We start from the raw sequence: 15056 nt of genomic DNA on the forward strand, positions 1-15056 counted from the left end.
TTTGTTCAAATCATGACCCCCGGGGGTAGGGCGGGGCCAAAATGGCCGACCAAAGTTTTACATAGAAATATATAGGAAAATTCTTTAAAAATCTTCTTCTCAAGAATGACAAAGCCATAATTCATCATATTTATATGGAAGCATGCTCAGGTAGTGTAGATTCAAGTTTGTTCAAATCATGACCCCCGGGGGTAGGGCGGGGCCAAAATGGCCGACCAAGGTTTTACATAGAAATATATAGGAAAATTCTTTAAAAATCTTCTTCTCAAGAATGACAAAGCCATAATTCATCATATTTATATGGAAGCATGCTCAAGTAGTGTAGATTCAAATTTGTTCAAATCATGACCCCCGGGGGTAGGGCGGGGCCAAAATGGCCGACCAAAGTTTTACATAGAAATATATAGGAAAATTCTTTAAAAATCTTCTTCTCAAGAATGACAAAGCCATAATTCATCATATTTATATGGAAGCATGCTCAGGTAGTGTAGATTCAAGTTTGTTCAAATCATGACCCTCGGGGGTAGGGCGGGGCTAAAATGGCCGACCAAAGTTTTACATAGAAATATATAGGAAAATTCTTTAAAAATCTTCTTCTCAAGAATGACAAAGCCATAATTCATCATATTTATATGGAAGCATGCTCAAGTAGTGTAGATTCAAGTTTGTTCAAATCATGACCCCCGGGGGTAGGGCGGGGCCAAAATGGCCGACCAAAGTTTTACATAGAAATATATAGGAAAATTCTTTAAAAATCTTCTCAAGAATGACAAAGCCATAATTCATCATATTTATATGGAAGCATGCCCAGGTAGTGTAGATTCAAGTTTGTTCAAATCATGACCCCCGGGGGTAGGGTGGGGCCAAAATGGCCGACCAAGGTTTTACATAGAAATATATAGGAAAATTCTTTAAAAATCTTCTTCTCAAGAATGACAAAGCCATAATTCATCATATTTATATGGAAGCATGCTCAAGTAGTGTAGATTCAAGTTTGTTCAAATCATGACCCCCGGGGGTAGGGCGGGGCCAAAATGGCCGACCAAAGTTTTACATAGAAATATATAGGAAAATTCTTTAAAAATCTTCTTTTCAAGAATGACAAAGCCATAATTCATCATATTTATATGAAAGCATGCTCAGGTAGTGTAGATTCAAGTTTGTTCAAATCATGACCCCCGGGGGTAGGGCGGGGCCAAAATGGCCGACCAAGGTTTTACATAGAAATATATAGGAAAAATTCTTTAAAAATCTTCTTCTCAAGAATGACAAAGCCATAATTCATGATATTTATATGGAAACATTCTCAGGTAGTGTAGATTCAAGTTTGTTCAAATCATGACCCCCGGGGGTAGGGCGGGGCCAAAATGGCCTACCAAAGTTTTACATAGAAAATATATAGGAAAATTCTTTAAAAATCTTCTTTTCAAGAATGACAAAGCCATAATTCATCATATTTATATGGAAGCATGCTCAGGTAGTGTAGATTCAAGTTTGTTCAAATCATGACCCCCGGGGGTAGGGCGGGGCCAAAATGGCCGACCAAGGTTTTACATAGAAATATATAGGAAAATTCTTTAAAAATCTTCTTCTCAAGAATGACAAAGCCATCATTCATCATATTTATATGGAAGCATGCTCAAGTAGTGTAGATTCAAGTTTGTTCAAATCATGACCCCCGGGGGTAGGGCGGGGCCAAAATGGCCGACCAAAGTTTTACATAGAAATATATAGGAAAATTCTTTAAAAATCTTCTTCTCAAGAATGACAAAGCCATAATTCATCATATTTATATGGAAGCATGCTCAAGTAGTGTAGATTCAAGTTTGTTCAAATCATGACCCCCGGGGGTAGGGCGGGGCCAAAATGGCCGACCAAAGTTTTACATAGAAATATATAGGAAAATTCTTTAAAAATCTTCTTCTCAAGAATGACAAAGCCATAATTCATCATATTTATATGGAAGCATGCTCAGGTAGTGTAGATTCAAGTTTGTTCAAATCATGACCCCCGGGGGTAGGGCGGGGCCAAAATGGCCGACCAAGTTTTTACATAGAAATATATAGGAAAATTCTTTAAAAATCTTCTTCTCAAGAATGACAAAGCCATAATTCATCATATTTATATGGAAGCATGCTCAGGTAGTGTAGATTGAAAATTCTTTAAAAATCTTCTTCTCCCCCGGGGGTAGGGCGGGGCCAAAATGGCCGACCAAGGTTTTACATAGAAATATATAGGAAAATTCTTTAAAAATCTTCTTCTCAAGAATGACAAAGCCATAATTCATCATATTTATATGGAAGCATGCTCAAGTAGTGTAGATTCAAGTTTGTTCAATTCATCATATTTATATGACCCCCGGGGGTAGGGCGGGGCCAAAATGGCCGACCAAAGTTTTACATAGAAATATATAGGAAAATTCTTTAAAAATCTTCTTCTCAAGAATGACAAAGCCATAATTCATCATATTTATATGGAAGCATGCTCAGGTAGTGTAGATTCAAGTTTGTTCAAATCATGACCCTCGGGGGTAGGGCGGGGCTAAAATGGCCGACCAAAGTTTTACATAGAAATATATAGGAAAATTCTTTAAAAATCTTCTTCTCAAGAATGACAAAGCCATAATTCATCATATTTATATGGAAGCATGCTCAGGTAGTGTAGATTCAAGTTTGTTCAAATCATGACCCTCGGGGGTAGGGCGGGGCCAAAATGGCCGACCAATGTTTTACATAGAAATATATATGAAAATTCTTTAAAAATCTTCTTCTCAAGAATGACAAAGCCATAATTCATCATATTTATATGAAAGCATGCTCAGGTAGTGTAGATTCAAGTTTGTTCAAATCATGACCCCCGGGGGTAGGGCGGGGCCAAAATGGCCGACCAAGTTTTACATAGAAATATATAGGAAAATTCTTTAAAAATCTTCTTCTCAAGAATGACAAAGCCATAATTCATCATATTTATATGAAAGCATGCTCAGGTAGTGTAGATTCAAGTTTGTTCAAATCATGACCCCCGGGGGTAGGGCGGGGCCAAAATGGCCGACCAAGGTTTTACATAGAAATATATAGGAAAATTCTTTAAAAATCTTCTTCTCAAGAATGACAAAGCCATAATTCATCATATTTATATGGAAGCATGCTCAGGTAGTGTAGATTCAAGTTTGTTCAAATCATGACCCCCGGGGGTAGGGCGGGGCCAAAATGGCCGACCAAAGTTTTACATAGAAATATATAGGAAAATTCTTTAAAAATCTTCTTCTCAAGAATGACAAAGCCATAATTCATCATATTTATAGAAATATATGGAAGCATGCTCAGGTAGTGTAGATTCAAGTTTGTTCAAATCATGACCCCCGGGGGTAGGGCGGGGCCAAAATGGCCGACCAGGTTTTACATAGAAATATATAGGAAAATTCTTTAAAAATCTTCTTCTCAAGAATGACAAAGCCATAATTCATCATATTTATATGGAAGTATGCTCAAGTAGTGTAGATTCAAGTTTGTGACCCCGGGGGTAGGGCGGGGGGCGGAAATATATAGGCCATAATAGGGCGGGGCCAAAATATGTTTTACATAGTATGACAAAGCCATAATTCATCATATTTATATGAAAGCATGCTCAGGTAGTGTAGATTCAAGTTTGTTCAAATCATGACCCCCGGGGGTAGGGCGGGGCCAAAATGGCCTACCAAGGTTTTACATAGAAATATATAGGAAAATTCTTTAAAAATCTTCTTCTCAAGAATGACAAAGCCATAATTCATCATTTTTATATGAAAGTATGCTCAGGTAGTGTAGATTCAAAATGGCCGACCAAGGTTTTACATAGAAATATATAGGAAAATTCTTTAAAAATCTTCTTCTCAAGAATGACAAAGCCATAATTCATCATATTTATATGAAAGCATGCTCAGGTAGTGTAGATTCAAGTTTGTTCAAATCATGACCCTCGGGGGTAGGGCGGGGCTAAAATGGCCGACCAAAGTTTTACATAGAAATATATACGAAAATTCTTTAAAAATCTTCTTCTCAAGAATGACAAAGCCATAATTCATCATATTTATATGGAAGCATGCTCAAGTAGTGTAGATTCAAGTTTGTTCAAATCATGACCCTCGGGGGTAGGGCGGGGCTAAAATGGCCGACCAAAGTTTTACATAGAAATATGTAGGAAAATTCCTTAAAAATCTTCTTCTCAATCATTTTCTAAAAAATAGCAAATCCATGATTGGTCATGGGACTACTTTTGGGTTTAAACTTTACACTAAAAAGCCATTTTATACTAGTCCTACCCTTGGTGCTCAGGTGAGCGATGTGGCCCATGGGCCTCTTGTTCTTCCTCTGATTAAAACAAGTATTTGGTATTCTCTTTTGGGTATGAATGTTTCTTTTCGGACACAATAATTAATTTTTATAGAACTCCTTGCTTATCGATTTTATCAAATGTATATATCTTTATAACTTAATCATCAAGTTTTGTTATTCCATAATTTTAAATTTCAAGTAATTTCTATATAAAAGTAAGTATCTGAATACTTTACATTTTGTTTGTTTTATGTTCAATAATATTTCAATCATATTGAGACACTTCCACTTGTCGATGGAGCTAGCTACATTTAAGTCTACAAATTTTTACCTATACACGGCTCTCGAAACCATTGAGTAATGAGGGATCGTTTTGTGCAAGCACATACTGCAACATGGGATTTCGGTTTATATGGTCTCATCAAAAGAGTTTATCTCCAAATGCATCCTACTGGATTCGAACCTGCGACGTAAGGATCAATTAACACCTTACTTTGAATCTCTAGAGCAAACTCTTTTAACAACTGCGCCACGCGAGTGACACTTAAAGTTTGTGAATTTGATTTGATTCAAATGTAATTAAAAATCAGACATAGTTTAACGAGCTACTACAAGAAAAAAAAAACAGTTGTGATCAGGAGGAACGATCTTTTTCACAGATAGATCATTGGGATTATAATACCATTGTGTCTGTGCATACGCATGTATTCATTAATTTTAACTGTTTTAATTATATCATTAAATCAAATGTTACATTTTATAAGGTAATACTGCAATGCAAGAACATACACATTTTTCAAGTTCAGATTTGGTGTTATACAGGTGACCAACTGAATGCTGATAAATTCATGAAATTAAGGATGCAAAATTAATGTCATTTCAAATTGTGAGATCGAATATCAACAAACTTTAATGCTATTATTTTTTCCATTTACCAACGTAAAAAAAATGAGTTGCATGTATCTGGTCTTACAAAAATTTTCCGGTCCAACAGATCATTTTACTTGTAAGAGCAAATAAATGTCTGACAGTGGTATTTTCTGCAGTAATGTTTTTTAAAGAAACGTTGTTCTGTCTCTTTATTGCTGAAGCAAATTGAAAGAAGTTGGGTTAAACCTTAGCGTTCCTTTGACCTAACATCTTTGTTTACATCTCTATATATAGACAATCGTGTCATTGTCAAACCAGTTAGACCAGTTGTTGCTCCTTGGATGACCTCGCACTTTTTGTAATGGAGCGTAGTGGAGTCAGCCGAAGATTGCCCAATGATAAATGACGGAAAACTGGGAATTTTTCTTTTCATAAAGTTATCATAATTTACGTGTCATTTCTCAAGAGAGATGACAAAAATATGCTATTCAAATTAAGTTAAATAAAATTCTATTTTATTTACTTTCAAATCATTTATGAAAATTAGATAAATTCAGAAAAATGAGATGGACTATTTTTATTGCGGAAGTTTCTTCGAATTTATTGCAGCCCGGAGGACCGGGCTGCTCTATACATATAAGTTTAAGTGTTGGTGTATGGGGATTGGGGTGGGAGTAGTTATTAAGAATTAAAGGTTTTCTAAACATTGAAAAGATTTTTAGTCAGGCTATTCTTTCCGTTTATAAATTACGAGATACATGATATATTTACTTCCATAAAGTGAATCTGTAAAAATATATATGTTTTTCATATTTAATATATAAAGTCACTTATCATTTACTATCAAAGCAACGACAGGTCCCTTTTTTTTTAGAACATCGAATTTTACTTGTCGGATAAAACGTACTCTGCACAGTTCGTGTTTTATATTCTAAAATTGAAAATTAGTACATTTTTAAATATAAATGATGCGTGTGTCTAACTTCAATTTATAATTTATGCAGCCAACATTTACTCGAGGAATTGATCAAGTTTAAAATGGTATCGTTTTTGATTGATTTCTGTCCAACTACAAGTTTTTTAAAATATTTGCGACTATCGTCTCCATAAATTAGACGCATGCCTTTTACACATATCGAAGCGGTTTGTTGATCAAGACTCATTTTCATTGTTTACTTTATGTATTTCCCGGGCGACAATTAAATATTGATGATTACATCAATGTTTTCTTGTATAGACTGGTACGAGTTTGTATTGAATATCACAGGGGAGTAAATTGGCCGACACAGAAACACCACGACGGCCGCTATATAATTCATTGTAAAATTACTGCGCTAGAAACCGCGTGGCGGCCTAGGGAGTCTGAACATAGTTCAACTCCCAGTAACATTTTATTTGCTTTAAACTGTTTGACGTATTTGGGTCTTTTAGGACGCAATGTTGCACTGTGGAAGAGAACCAGCCAGTCATCAAATTACAATAGTGATTACACATCTGACAAAGCAGTGGATGGATGGGACAGCGGAGGAGATTTATTTAATAACTCGTGCACACATACGTATGAGAAACATGAGTACTATGGTCCTTCTTGGAAGGTTGATCTTGGAAGCCCTTATTCGATTTTGTCAGTCCGCATCGCAAATAGAAACACATTTGGTTTGTTCTTTTAATATTGCATGTTCACCTTTTGAAATTTATTGTCTTGTTATTGTAGTTAGGATAAAGGAGAATATATTGAATCATGAGATAATTTCAAACACGTAATAAGTGTAATAAATCCTTATTTTCATACATATTTTGAATTGTATTAATATATTTTACAGAATTAAAGGTAACTTTTTTTTGCAAAAGATATAATTGCTGTAAGTTTAATCGACTGAAAAAATTATACTGATTTTCAGATATCGATCAAAATATGATAAGTTATATAAATATAGCATTGTCGAAATAAAAAAAATAATATAGAGAATACATTTGTGAAAGCTGATTTTAATTCATATCAATATTGTAGATATGGGAAAAACAGCATTTGAATATTATACCACCAGGCGCAAATTATGCGCAATCGGAGAGTTAAACATTTCAGTGAAAATTGTAAAGCGTGCTCTATTCTAGAAGTCACTGCCAGGTTAAAATGTTTTTTTTTTCATTTTTTAAATATTTATCTAAAATTAAAATTTTTCTATTGCCTGAACCAACCTACCAATGTTCTAGTCTGCTATCTTAGAAAGGAAGAAAATACGTCACGTACCATGTACACATAATCACTGTGGCGTTTCTAACAAAAAAAAACCAGGTATGTGCAACCCGGATTATTCCGCGAAGCACACACTCAATCTAAAATGGGCAATGCACAAGTATCACTGAAATAAAATCCCATATTCCTTTATGTTGCTTGAATATAGGTTATTTTCAATACATGTATGAATATTTGCGAGAAGGAAGTCATTAAATAGTGTTTTTGAATTAACTTGGCGGGGCAGGAATTGTAATAAATATCTTCACTTCGAAATTCACTGGGTATGCAGAGAATGCTTATGTTCCATGTACATGTATTTGATATCGTATACGATTATAGGCTGAATCAAATTCAAATAAAAAAGGGAGATGGAGAGACATCAACAGTTCAATTATAAGCATTGCCATAGGGGGTTATTGTCCCCATTACCACTTTTGAAGAAAATGTCTTCTCAACAGTCTCGTTTAAAGTAATCGTTTCGTAAGTTCTATGGTCGATACAAAGACCTTGTCAGCAAATACAATTTATCACTGAGTCAAATGCTGACTGACGTTTTTCATACCTATAGTTAGTTCATTATTTATACACTAAAATTTTTCCGTTATTTCCTGATCATGACAAGGAGCACACGGCAGATGTGACCGGTCGGCAGGGGATGCTCACTCCTCCATGGCACCTGATCCCACCTCTGATTTTCGGGGGTCCGTGTTTGCTCTGCTCTTATTTTGTATTGTTTTATGGACTTTTAGATGGAATTTTGTTCGTTATCTTCATATCCTTCTCAGTAGGTGAATTGTAAATCACCTATGAAGCGAAAATAGAAAGTAACAGTATTATAAAAGTGGCAATGGCTATGTACTTCGTAAATATTAATTAGATGGTATTCCACTCTGTGGTATACATAGGATCTTACACTTAAAAACGAACTTCCAGTCTTAAAACCCCCGACCACCTGAACGAATTAAAAAATATAAACAGTGAACCATGATAGAATATATCAGATACAAATTACTATCATTACATCAGATCTCACTACTTATTGCTTAAAATATCTAAAATAATTTGTGATTTAAGCCATTCTATATAAGCTTTGACAAAAAATTAAAAGGGGAAGATGCTAATTGTATCAGCCGAATTTAAAATAGAAAAAAAACAGAGATGAGGGACACAAAGATAATCTTGCCTCCCCGGGTACAATAGCCCCCTATGAAATTAACTTTTAATGTCTCTCCATCCCCCTTTTCAAAATATATTTAATTCATTCCAGCCTATAATTATACGCGATATAAAATACATACATCCCGAGTGAGTGGAGATTCATAAAGATTTCCGCCCTTGCAAAGCTAGTTCAAAATTACTATTCTATGACATTTATTCTTCTCGCAAATATTTATATACTTATTTCAATAAAATTATATACTCTTTTCATTTCAACAACATTATATTGATATGATTTAAATATCTTGTTTCGATCGATATTTTAAGGATATCCGATCCTTAGCCAGGAAGGATAACACTAAAAATTAACATTTAAATTGAAATGCATCAAAATGAAGCTTGGAAATGAATTTTTTTTCATGCAACAATTTTCATTTTATTCATCTTTATAAGATTCACAGTCTTTGTAAGTTTTAGAAAAGGTGTTATAAAAGTTGACATTTGTATCATATAAAAGGAGAAAAAAAATTAATACAGTTTTAGAGAAATAAGATTTTCTTGAATCCAGCCCTAGATACCAATTAGCATGATATTAAATGAGAAGTGATTCGATATGTGGTGTCTTACAATGATAGCAAAAGCCTTTTACATTACGTATTGTAGAATACATGACGGAAATAGAAGACAAAAAATACGAAATAAGTATAAAAATCATGACAATTTCACTGAATGCCTGGATACCTATCGTTTTTAAACCTAAAAATATTTGTTGATAAATTACAATTAGAAAATGCAATGCTGATATTCCAATTCGCATTTTCTGCAAGAATATTGGAGATTTGACAATTTTCCCCATATTATAATATGATTAACTTTAATCTTTAACTTTAAAGAAATATTGTGGATAATTTACATAACTTTGTGGATTCACAGATACTTTTATGAGTATTTATGATTACTTAAGTGCTTATTTTATAAACCTGAGGATCGGAGTACCTTAAAATCAATATTATATTTTCAGTCGATAAAACGTAAAATCTATTGAACAAAAGAAACTGCATTTATTCTGTGACAACATGTTAAAACAATTCAAAATACGTATACATATAAATAAGAAGTTATGACATATTTTGTGGTGGTATAACGATAAAATATAAGAATATATCCACATACATAACAAAAAAAAGTGAAAAACCTTTTAGGCTTCTGTACATTTCCCTTTGATTTCTATTAATCAATGTCAATTGTGTATCTCAAATTCAATCAGAACTTTTCGTTTATAAAATTAAAATATACAATATACTAGTAAGCGTCTGTCCTGTAAGTGTTCAACATCACATAAGTCTTATTACCCAAACAAGCGTCGCAGTTTGATAAAAATTAAGAATTTTAATAATCCCTAAAATAATAATAGCATGATAATTCTTAAATGATTTGAAGCATCCCCAAATATAGAGGAAGAATGAAGAAGAAAAGTTGATAAGTTTAACAATTGAATAAAATTAATAGTCTAAAATCAAAATTCATGATTGGGCAATCCGTTTTGCTTTAACTCAAAATGTTTTGCACACTGGCATTTAAAGGCAAAGGATTTTTTACCGGGTGGTAAATTCCAGGTGAGAGAGGGGCTTATTTTGTACAGATGTGAATGCCTTGGGGGCTAGCAGTCTACCTGTGGCCACCTGTCTCCTAATCCCTATACACAAGAAGTGATTAAATACACAGTGAAATACCCAGATGTCAAAATTTACCTGTGTTGGGTATTTTGAGACAATTTTAAAATTAGCAGTAAAAAGGTTTTCCAATTATATATCGAATAAATTTGCTACTATTTGAAAACACCCCTACCCATTTAAAAATATATTTTATCATACTATATATTCAAAAATTAAAACAAAGATTAATATTGTTTTAGATATCATTGTATGTGTTACTTTAAAGAAAACAACTCTTGTAACAACCAAATTAGACTTAAATTTAATTCATTCATCCCCTGGATACCATCTTTTAATTATTGAATGAAAAGAGATCTGTGTGAACTACTGTACATTTCACAAAAAAAATATCTGCACTGTTTAGGTTTTATCTTAACCTAGTTTATAAGGCTTTATCACCATGAAACATGCTAAAAAAAGATTGCTTGTAAATTCTCATCTAAATAGAAAAAAAGGAAGAAGTAAGTGACCCATGAATAGAAACATTATTTATTTTATTTAATTACTTCATACAGTGCTGCTCTGAATTATCAATAACATATCCTCTTTAGGATTACCACTTAGCATATCAAAAATAATATCTGAATTTCATTGGGAAAAAAGTTTTTATTATCAACCAAAGGGGTTTTTTTTTATTTTGGTTTTAAAATGCATTTTATTTTATTTTCCTTTCAAATACTAGAGGTATATTTAATTCACATATTAGCAATCTAAAGAAATTCATAGTAATAAAGTAATTCTGTATACCATGTTCAGTAAACATCAAATGATCAAAAGTTGATAAGAAGGTCACAACGAGTCCCAAACAAGATGTACAGGGTATACACAGGGACCAGTAAGTAAATGTCAATCAAGTTTCAGCATCCAATAATCGACCTTCACACACTTGATTGACAGGGCTACCCATACCAGGTATTTTTGAAGGCGGTGCTTAAAATCTCTGCCTTTAAGGATGAACTAAATATACAAATTATTATGAAATTGAAACTTCTTTTTCCGTCGGTAAGATACATACAAAAAGTTCTTTATTCAATTTATATTACATTTCTTCAGAACAGAGGATAAATGGATTTCGATTGTTTGGACTAAACTTTACAAACACGAGGCAGTTGATATATTCAGATCAAGGAAATGCTACTTCAAGAAGAAGTATAGTTTGGATAGACTCGTCATTTATGACATCATCTTTGTACCACACGATCATCATTGATGGAGAATATCTGGTTATATACAACAGCACCTACAAGATTCTCGCGCTCTGTGAAGTAGAAGTGTTTGGTATTTATAGGTTTATTCCATTCTAATGATTTCTAAAATACAAAATGAAAATGGCAACAAATTTCATACAGAATGTATTAAAATAGAATTAAACCTCATATTTTTGTGATTGGAAAAACAATTAATTATAATTTATTTTCTTTTGAAACAACTGGTCACGGTAGGCTAGTTGTAGAGCGTTCGTTTTGTGATCGAGAGGCCCGGGTTTACGGCACCGCGTCAAACCTAAGACATAAATATGTGTCACGGTAGGCGTTGGCACGATAAAGAACCCTCACTGCTCAATGACAATGAGGGCCGAGCATTGGTCTACATTTGAAGCCCTTTACCCGCATACGCATACATACCGGCATGCATCATAACACGAGTAAAAGATTTTCGCATGGGACGTTAAGTAATATACAATCAATCAATTTTTAACACAAAAATTAACGATTGGACCTTCAGTACCCATTTTTAAAGAAATATTTGAAATGTATAGGAACGTTATGATGAGCGCGACAACCAATAAAAATACGGATGACATTTATTTTTCTTTACTTTCATATTTTACAAATATAATATTCTTGTGGAAAATTGGAGGACTTAAAAGTCAAAAATGATCGAGAAAGGATAAACTATTTTTATAGTTTTTAAAAATCCATTTTGAAAAACAAAATATTAATAGAAGAATTCGAAGCATAACGTCGTAGTCAAAGACTATTAGTTAAACGTCCGCATTTTAAGGAATTAATTGTATAGAACCCCTACAAAAGTGTTTGACAACATAAAGCACGTCTTTTAAATTTTAACAAACACTATTTTACCCTACACAGGAAAATTGTCCACATGTGTTACACATATGTTTGGTTTCACATGTGTTCAACACATGTTTTATACATGTAGGCCTAATACATGTGTGTAAATAAACACATGTAAAATATGTGTTTCATTTATATGTAAAACATATATAATATACATGTGTAATACACCTGTGAGATAATATTTATGCTAAACACATGTTTTTCACCACACATGTATAACACTACACATATTATACACGCGTAAAGTTTTATCTCATATATGTTTGTTCATTAATTCAAAAGGTAAATGTTAGTAATTACTCATGTATAGTTTAACTTTGTTTATCCCCCCTTTCCCTTCTAGAAAAAAAATTCGCAATTTTTTTTTCTGTAATAATGCATTTATTAGACAAAATTGATAAAGAATAAATTCATTTTCTTTTCATTTTAAATCTTTTGGGCTCGGCTTATTTCTTGAGTAAAATGAAATAATTCCGTATTTGTCTCCGGGCCGGTTTAGTCTTTTATCGGATGGAAATGTACGTCATTTTTGACGTCACTGCTGCAGCAGACGTGCTGGGTGTATTGGAAAGGTAACTGATCTCCAAACAATTTTTTTACAAACTTTTAATTCATATTGTTTAAATATCATTTCATTATAGTTACAGGTGCATATGAACTTTCTATATACATGTAATACTCTTATCATCGCGTAAACATCCAAAATCGACAACTCCTTGGCTTCTGCAGAAAACGAAAGTATAACACGTGACGTAGTGTCGCTCGGTTTGTCTCAGGACTTTACTATTACAATGAAGGTAAAAGTAAAGTCGTACCCAAACTGAAATATTTGAATATTTTATTGGTAAACTCAGATGCTTTCATTTTATCAATGACTACTATTTCATTTCTTTGCTCTTCTGTTTTAAAGTATTTTGGTTTAACTTTTTTCCAAAATTTGTTGAATTTGGACAGAATCTGGGTTAGTACGAAATATTCTCTAAGTCACTTGTCATACTGTAGTGAAATTGTGTATGTAAATGTATTCCCTATGACCTTTTACCCTGACCTCATAGCCATCCACCCGTGCTGGCCAGCACGCTTTCCCTATCGTCAGTCCAGTCCAGTCCTTTCTCCAATCACCAGGTGTGTGTGTTACCTGTTCCTTTAGTATTGTTGTACCTGTACCTGTTTACCAATATGTAGACTTTGTGTCTTAGTCGTCACCTTATATTATACTTTAAGGTAGGCGACATTATTCTATAGTAAAGTGTTCATATTTTACTACATTGGCTACAACGACTGACGATAGGGAAAGCGTGCTGGCCAGCACGGGTGGATGGCTATGAGGTCAGGGTAAAAGGCCATAGGGAATACATTTACATACACAATTTCACTACATTCCTCCCCGTTTTATTTAATAAAGCTAGGGACTATTACTGTAATTAAATCAGAGGAACGTAAACCAGAAATATATAAGTATTTTCTTATATGGCATGGAAAACGTATTAACTAATTCATGTATCCACATGAACTTGGACGGAATTACATCCAGCACCTTAGTTCTGCAGGATAAACATGTTTGTATGTGGCAAGATTAATTAAAGTAAGTTAATATACGAATTATGATAATCCGCATGTAACTTCCACATTGGATCAAATGACCATGTTTAGCCATACGCATTCCATGTTGTATGTTATACATTTCCTATGTTTTAACATTTAATATAGCCAAAAGGAATATAACTTACCTATGACCTAACACTGACCTACTTCCATGAGAGTCCTGAAACTGAATGGAGTCATGGCATATGCATGGTTTAGTCAAGTGAGAATCAGTTGTACCAGTATATAACTTTTATCGTGTATACAACTGATTTACCTATATATTGTGCAAGAGTGCAGTAATATATGTTAGAACTTAACAACAATCAGATAAACTAACTGCTGTGATATATATTACTGCTAACTAACTTAATATGAATATATTTTAATGTATGTCCGTCACCTTAAATATGTCAATGCCTAAATACTGTACTTTAAAGCTTATACTAAGTAACTAACTTAAGCCTAACCTAAACTAAGTAAACTGTATATTTTCTTACTACCTATCCTGATAACTAAACTAACTAAAGAAGGGAAGTTTCCTTAATTGTTGACTAATCATAGGAGACGCTATGAAATGTAACTATTAAACATATTTACAAAACATATTCCGCATCAGTACCGTCACTTTCTATAATTAGTTAGCCGGGTATGATACGGAAAATGTATGACATATAACTATATACAAGTTAAGTAAAGCAATCCGCCCCAATACCGTCACTGAGAAAGGTCAGCCAAGTATCTGTTCGGAAAGCATAAGGTTATTTACATGGAGCAATCCAGCCCAATACCGTCACTGAGAATGGTCAGCCAGGTATCTGACGGAAAGCATTTATGTTGCATGATTACACCAGTCCTTGTTTAGTTATTCTTGGACATTCTTAGGAACTGGATGAAGGACATGCAACAGAATAGATCATTGCATAATTACGACTTATATATTTCCTAAATATGCTTTACCCAGATCAGATCTCCGTGGAACAGTGAGAGGAACTACATCATCTAGGTCACAGCGCCAGTAGTGAATTCCACCACAAGCCAAGTCTTCAATGTTGAAGTTTGACCTGTAAAAGGGACAAGCTACGTCTATCCTAGA

General features: G+C 33.6%; 1 protein-coding gene across 1 annotated transcript in view; it reads left to right on the forward strand.

Annotated features, from left to right (window-relative positions):
• Positions 1-11599, forward strand: part of LOC134243649 (uncharacterized) — a 37265-nt gene extending 25666 nt beyond the window's left edge. Inside the window, exons 13-14 of the mRNA XM_062725890.1 lie at positions 6615-6839; positions 11349-11599. Coding sequence (XP_062581874.1) covers positions 6615-6839; positions 11349-11599 — 476 coding nt within the window. The remainder of the gene's footprint in view (positions 1-6614; positions 6840-11348) is intronic.
• Positions 11600-15056: the final 3457 nt, after the last annotated feature.

Source organism: Saccostrea cucullata, unplaced genomic scaffold (assembly GCF_032062105.1).
Source record: "Saccostrea cucullata isolate Sc308-1 unplaced genomic scaffold, CSIRO_AGI_Scuc_v1 ctg7070, whole genome shotgun sequence".
Taxonomy (NCBI): domain Eukaryota; kingdom Metazoa; phylum Mollusca; class Bivalvia; order Ostreida; family Ostreidae; genus Saccostrea; species Saccostrea cuccullata.